The 7345-nt window shown below is 41.8% G+C and overlaps 1 protein-coding gene and 1 pseudogene across 2 annotated transcripts in view; one reads left to right on the top strand and one right to left on the bottom strand.

The window, feature by feature from the left end:
* Efhb (EF-hand domain family member B) overlaps positions 1 to 7345 on the top strand; it is a 63741-nt gene that overhangs the window by 35641 nt on the left and 20755 nt on the right. For both annotated transcript variants that reach the window (XM_026790065.1, XM_026790066.1), the window contains exon 7: positions 6770 to 6853. In XM_026790065.1, coding sequence (XP_026645866.1) covers positions 6770 to 6853 — 84 coding nt within the window. The remainder of the gene's footprint in view (positions 1 to 6769; positions 6854 to 7345) is intronic.
* On the bottom strand, positions 809 to 2146 carry LOC102002437 (annotated as a pseudogene).

Genomic DNA, 7345 nt, shown 5'->3' with positions numbered 1-7345 from the left:
CAAAATTTATTGATAGCAATACAAAACAAGCTAAGACTGAAAGCTGCCGTTTAATAGGAACAGATATGTTAGTGTAGTTTTCTTCCTGGAGAAAGTGCATTCAGCTCATCAGACCTAAGATTGAACAAATACCAGACTGTCAACAGCCAACCAAAGACTGCACTTCACATATTCATAGGAAAAAATTGCTAAAGGCAAAACGAGACATTTACATTTTTTTGATACTAAGTTCACAGAAGTAGACAAAACAAGCTATAATTACAAGAACTTTAGACACAGGGTATAGATATAACATGACTATTTAAATCTTTTCCATCAGCCATTATCTGCTCTATCTTCCACTCACTTGTGCTACGATTACATGCTTGCTGCTTCTACACTACAGAGTCAACAGTTATCACCAACAATGCAAAATAGTTAGACCCCGACAAAACTTTGTGTGTTTTAGCTTCACTCAAGCTAAGCTACTCTAAGCCAGGATTAAGAACACCCGTTGATTTTAGACCCTGCTCCTTTTTCACTTATGTCATACAAAGCCCTTATGTTGCACTTGCAATGTTCTTGCTACTGTCTTTTTCTGAGACATTAACATTAACTTGTGAAAACTGCAAAAAACAATGAATTTGTACTTCAGATTCTGAGCCTGCAATCTTATTCCTGCTTAGACACACTACATTCCTCTGTGGTGCATCCCACCAGCACAGCGACTCGCTTCCTTGTTCCTTTGCCCTGAAGGCACCTCTGGATAGCATAATACGTGTGCTCTGGCTGCCTGGACATTCAGGACACCTATGGCCATTGGGACTTCTCACTCTCCTCTTTCTTTTCTACGGCTACTACCACTTTCCTGCTTTCTGTCCACTGGGGAATATTCAGGCTTGGTGTTTTCATCAGGGGGACAGAGTCGATTTCGGCTTTGAGCTCCCAATTGTACAGCTGCATTGCTGGATGATCCTTGTTCCTTATGCAATCTCTCTTAACCACTTCCTCTTTCTTCTCACCTTTTTCTGTGGTGCATATTTTTTCTGTATTCTCACTCTTCTTCCCTTTATCTTGAAGTGCTTCTTTTTCTCTCTTCAGTTCCTCTTCCTTTCGTTTGAAAGCTTTCTCTTTCTCATACGCTCCTTCTGCTGCTGCCTCCAGCGTTCTTCTTTTTGCTGCTTCATCCTCTCTCGTTCATAATCCCGATCCCTGTCCCTGTAATCTCTGGCATTCTCATCATCAGGCCTCTTTGGTTCTTCATCCTTCAGTTCGACATCAGAACGCCTGGGCAGAGTACAACTTTGCCCACTGGCTCTTCTTCACTCAGATTCTCTTTGTCCATTTTCTAGGCTTTGTCTCTTTTATCAAGGTCTTTTTATCTCCTTTTTCTGGTTTCTGGAGCAGCTTAATCTTTGGTTCATCCTTTGTTTTTTTTCCCTTTCTGGAACTCTGTCTTCTTTAGCTGTTTGTTTTTCCTCTTCTTGCCATTTTCTTCTCTCTTCTTCTCATCGCCTTCCCCTTCCTCTTTCTCGTCTCCTCCTCTCCTCCCTCCTTCTCTCATTCACTGCTTGTTCTTCAGAAGTCTCAAATGTTGGGTTGTCCTTTTAGCTATTAATTTTGAATTTTTGGCTTCTATTTATTTTCTCCAGCAGTTTCTCTGGAGTAGATGTCATTTTTTCTTTGTCTGTGGCGTAACTCTCCAAAAATTTTCTGTATTCTGGATCATCATTGATAGTCCCAACTTTTGCATCTCTTTTCTTAATCTTCTCTTTTACAGCTTTTTGAAAAAGTGCAAATTCTACTATAGCATGATATTCCTGACCTTTATTGTCGAGGAATACAAAGTCATTAAATTGGTCCCTGAATAAAATAATGCCTTCTTGGTTTTTAAAGGATACAGACTAGTATCATTGGAAAAAAAACTCAAAATGATCATGCTCAGGCATATGTTGAAGATGTTCCTGAAGCTACTCCTTGGTCAAAGTGAGAGGTAATCCTCGAATTACCCCTTTGCTTAAAGCTTTTTCCTTCTCCCTGTTGCAATCTTGCTTATCTTCCCCTTTGGCGTCTTCAGCAGTAGCTTCAGCACTGCTGCCTGTGGCATCCTGAGACGTGGACAGGGTCACTTGCTCTCCTTAGGCCTGTGATCTTTCTCTTCCTTCATGGCCATGGTTCTAACCAAGGACACCAGCAATACCAGCAGACAACAGGTGCAAGAAAAAGCAAGGAATGGTTTCTCCTTTGAGGAAATGTGAGCATACTAAACCTCCTGATTCCACAACTGCCTACAGAGTTGTGAGAGAACACACTTCCGTTGTTTGCTGCTGTTTGTGGTAACTTGTTATAGCATCCGTAGGAGAGCAATGCTTTCAGCCGGCTTTCCCAACTCTCAGGGAAGACCTGGCTTTACTCTGCTTTCTACCATCTTTAGGGAGTATGCAGCTGGGCATCCAACTGCCTACTGTTCTGCCAGTGTTGTTCCTGTATGCAGCCACAAATGCAAAGTCTCATTCTTTTTATTATTAATTTAATCATATCTTGAACATCACGAAGCAGGAACACTTCGTTCACAGATGGAGAACCTGGGCAGGGTGGCTTCAGCAGCTGTCCCTACTCCTGCATAGGTGGGCCTCTCGGCCTGGAGGCTGTGGCCATTTGTTTTTGACTCCCTGTCCTTTCAGATCCCTTCTTACACTTGGACGGGAATAAGAGACGGCTGCTTTACATTTCTCCTTTTATTTATCCACAAGATTATTCTTCAGAATTTCAGTCCCGAATGTGAGCAATCACGAAATGCTATTAAAATCAGAGGAACTTGGGGTAGGATGGGTGTGGAAGGAGGGAAGGGAGGGGGAACTGTGGTTGGTATGTAAAATGAATAAAAAATTAAAAAAAGCAGAGAAACTGTAAGGATCTGTGTTTAATGGGGAATTTATAATTAATAGTGCTATAATTTTACTTATTTGATAATGATCATGAAAGTAACAAACTCATACTTCAGAAAATCAACACAATAAACATTCATATTCCTGTCAATTTACTTTGATCATCAGTAACATTTTCTTTCTAGTATGGCTCCCCAGGCAGAATATTGCTGTTCTAATGAGACTGCCACCCCATGTTGTAGCCACGTTGTTACTACAAAATATTACTTAAGAGTGTGTAGTCTTCATAACTGGGGGCTACAATGCATGCAAGGCTGTTCTTAATCACCTGTCATGACTGAATATTTGGATTTTTCTATTATAACTAATGAGACACACATGCAAAACATGCTAGTCATGTCAAACTTTTTTTTCCTCTTTCTTTTCCTGTGTGTGTGTGTGTGTGTGTGTGTCTGTGTGTGGCACATGTGTTAATGTGCAGAGTGTACATGTATGTGCATGCATATGTGGAGGTCTCAGGGTGGTATTGATAATGTTTTTTGATCATTCTTTTAGGCCAGGTAGCTCAGTCAAACTCTGTGCTCCCTAACAGGTTTCCTAATCAGCTTGCTTTAGGAATCCTGGATCCTGTCTCTCCCTTCAGAAACTAGTGTTAAAGGCATGTTGACACATGCATTCTGAGCATCTGAACTTCAGCTTCAAAATTGTACAGCAAGTTCTTTAACAACTGAGCTAGTTTCCCAGCCCTCAGCTAATGTGTGTGTGTGTGTGTTTGTGATATAAATGCTTTTTTTTTTTTAGAGAGAGAGACAGGCTCTGCTTCTGTTTATTGGATTGGCATGTTCCCCTGCTATAACCTCATGACTAACTAATCATAGTTGCCTCACTGCTTTCTACATTAAAAATGGTTTTATTAGCATTATTTTTATGTATATGGTGTTTTGCCTATATGTATGCCTGTGTACCATATGTATGTAGTGTACAGAGAGGGAAGAAGAAGGATTTAGATCCCTGGGAACTGGAGTTACAGACAGTTGTGAGCCCCTGCATGGGCTCTGAGGGGTCCTCTGCAAGAGCAACAAGTGCTCTTAACCCGGAGCCATCTCTCCAGCCCTGCTTCCCATATTTCTAAACACTGTGCGGAGTGCTTTCTTATTACTGATTCTTAGGTGGAGATAAAGGGGCATAAACATGGTAAGTACTGGAGGGATGCAGCTACATACACACACACACACACACACACACACACACACACACACACACCAGCCTGAGGAGTTCTTTTCTTAGTGAAGCTGGTATTTTTGACATTGCCACAGAAAAGAATTTCAGAATGATTTGGTATGAGAAGCAGAGTTTGAACTTATTAGCAGCGATTAAAACATTTTAAACTGTTATGGTTTTTATGTGTGTTGTCTGTGGGGTATGTGTGTGTTTGTACTTGTATAATGTATGCACAAAACTGTCCAAGTGCATGTGGAGGCCAGAGGAAGACATTGTCAACTGTCTTTCCTTGTCGCTCTCCACCTTCCTCCCCAGAGGCAGTGTCTTTCACTGAAACAGAAGCTTACCATTTTTGGCAAACTGGCTGGCCAAAGGGAGCTCATGGGATCTGCCTCCCCACCCCTGTCACGTGCTCACACAAGGCACTTATGACCAGACCCAGCTTTTTTATGTGGCTCTTTGGAATCTGAACCCAGATCCTCCTGCTCTCATCCTCTGAGCTGCTTCTGTAGCCCCTAAGAAGATACTGTAATACAAATACAAGTGTGTGTGTGTGTGTGTGTGTGTGTGTGTGTGTGTGTGTGTGGAGGGACTTATAGGAAAGAAAGGCAGTACTCACCCAGGTGTGGGTGAAAGAAAGAATCTTGCCTAAATCTCTTTACAATGTTTGTATATGTGACCTGGTGGCTTCTAAAGTTCTGCCTCAAAGGGTTTCTCTCTCTCTCTCTCTCTCTCTCTCTCTCTCTCTCTCTCTCTCTCTCTCTCTCTTTTCCTCCAGTAAATGAGGTCAGGGACCCGAGGAGGCGTTGAGTAGGACAACAGCAAACAAAGTAAAATCACGGGTGGCAAAGAAGCAACTGTGCTTTTCTTTAAACATTTATTTAGTGTATGTGGGTATCCTAAGGTGAGCTTGCCCCCAAGACATATTTTTATGTAAACATTTATAGTTTTCTTAGTGACATTCTCTGAACTAAGCACTTTACAACTGGGAAAGGAGTAAGGCCGTATATACTTAGATCTTAAGAGTAGTTCATCATTATTTTAACATTCTAAGTGGCATAGGACTAAGGCTGTATATGGTTATACAATTATTTTAACATTCTTATTTGAGATATCTCTACATCAAAGGAACTTTGATCCTATGGGGAGCATCCTTCCCTTCACATGTTCCATATTGTAAGCATTGCTGCTCAGATGGAAAGGGATCCTGCCAGTCAGGAGCCAAGGAATACTGAGTGTTATGGCTCAGAAGGAGAAGTATGCTGGCACTTGGCCAGGGAATACTGAGTGTTACAGCTCAGGTGGAAGAGTATTCTGGTGGTTGGGGACCAGGGAATTCTGAGTCTATGGCTTGGATTGAAGAGTATTCCGGCACTCTTGAGCTAGGGAATAACATAGGTCACAGTAAGCATAGCAGTTTACTGCCCTGCTCTAGGGAAAAGTTTCCCCAATGTAGCAACTCTACCTTGGCAGGGAAGGGCTTTCCCAGAAAAGTTGTTACAATTTGGCTCCAGGGCCCAGGAGTGCAACAGCTCTGCTCGGTTAGAGGAAGGTTTCCCCAGCTAAAGTGTTACAGCCCTGCTCTGCTCTGTCTCTGCTCCAGGGAAAGAAGGTCTCACCCAAACCTCCTTCAAGAGATTTATTGGGAGGGAACAATGAAGAAGAGTGGGTGCCTCAGCCAGGGTGGAAAAAGGGCAGCCTCAAACTGAACCAGGGCTTATATAGGAATTCTTAGGGGCAAAGTTTTTCCAGGGCTAAGGTTTTCAGGGGATGGAATTGGTTAGATTTCAGTCCCTTGAGCTCAGATTGGCTAGGTCTCTGCTCAGGGACTGGTTCGTTTCCCTGCACAGGGATTATTTGGTTTTCTGCTTAGTTAATCAAGGGCAGATTTAACTCTGGTTTCAGGGTCAAACTGTTTATTTTATTTTTTATTTTAGCTTTTTGGCTATAGTTTTGAGGCCAGGGCATATTTCTTTCACTGACTCTGACACCTCCCTCCCCCCATTTACTGTGTTAAGGATTGAACTGCATACATGCTAGGCAAGTGTTCTTCCACTAAGCTGTATCTCCAGACTGCCAGGTCCAAAAGAAAAAGGGACAAATGGTGAACTGCGGTGCCTATTAGCATATGAAAGTGAATTAGGGCCTCTAAGACGACCCTTCTCTCAGCTCTTCTCACCCGTCCCTACCCTAAACCGTTCTAGATTATGGGCTTCCCTTGCCCCAGCTTTTGATTTTTATATAACCCTGCCATTTTTGCCATGCGTTTTCTTGGTTTCCTTTGCCTGAACTCTTCCTCATCCTCTGTTTTCTTCCTCTTTCTTTTTCCTCTCATGGTCCTGGTCAGTCTGTGGGTCATGTTTAGTTCACTACTTTCTCTCGCTCTTCTGGACTCTTCTAGAAGCCTGTTTGTACTCATCCTCATATCTACTATACAAACCTTCCTCTCAACCATACCCCCACTTTCTATACAGACCATGCTGTCGAGTATCTACCAAATGTATTTTTATTACAGATTTTGTGATAGAAGCATCAATACATGGTAGTGTTAAGCATGGAATGTCTTCTGAGACTTGTTCATTGAAGGCGCAGTGATATTATGATACCTTTTACTATGTGAATATTTTACAGCTGATGACATTTTAATAATAAAGATACCTGACAACTTTCTCATTTTGTAGAAAACGAGGAGCTAAAATTACATCCCAAAGGGCTGATGACTTCAAGGAAAAGTTTCAACACAAACTTGGAAGAGTTTTAGACCCGTGAGTTTGAACTTAAGGTCCATGTCATCTGCATAGTTTGAACTTGAGGTCCTCTGGTCATCTGCATAGACTTGATGGCACACATCTGTCATCTTAGTACTGAAAAGTAGAGGCAGGAGGACAGGAGCTTAAGGTCATCTTTACCTATATTATTGAATTGGAGGCTAACCATTGAAAACCAATGTTGGTTTGCATTTTACTAAATTTCTTTTATTGAATAAGGAAATTATTTTTCTGTTGTTTATCAGTGGAATACTGCCTACAGCAGTAGACTTGTACACATTTTGAGAAGAGGGAGAGAGAATTCTGTATGAAGCTTAATTTCTTGTATATCAGAAAAAATATTTTGACCATATTTGGTTTGGATCCTATCTCCCCCACCTCCACCCCTCCCTTCCCATGGAGTGGTCTGCTGGGAAAACCTTCAGCCATTGTTAATGTAAATGAACACTAGACTCTTGTGCCTTCCCTTTGATTTTTCACAGTGTGTCT

The sequence above is a fragment of the Microtus ochrogaster genome, unplaced genomic scaffold (genome assembly GCF_000317375.1).
Source record: "Microtus ochrogaster isolate Prairie Vole_2 unplaced genomic scaffold, MicOch1.0 UNK40, whole genome shotgun sequence".
NCBI classification, from domain to species: Eukaryota; Metazoa; Chordata; class Mammalia; order Rodentia; family Cricetidae; genus Microtus; species Microtus ochrogaster.
Note: the sequence above shows the minus strand (reverse complement) of the source record. Positions and strands in the feature narration are given on the sequence as shown.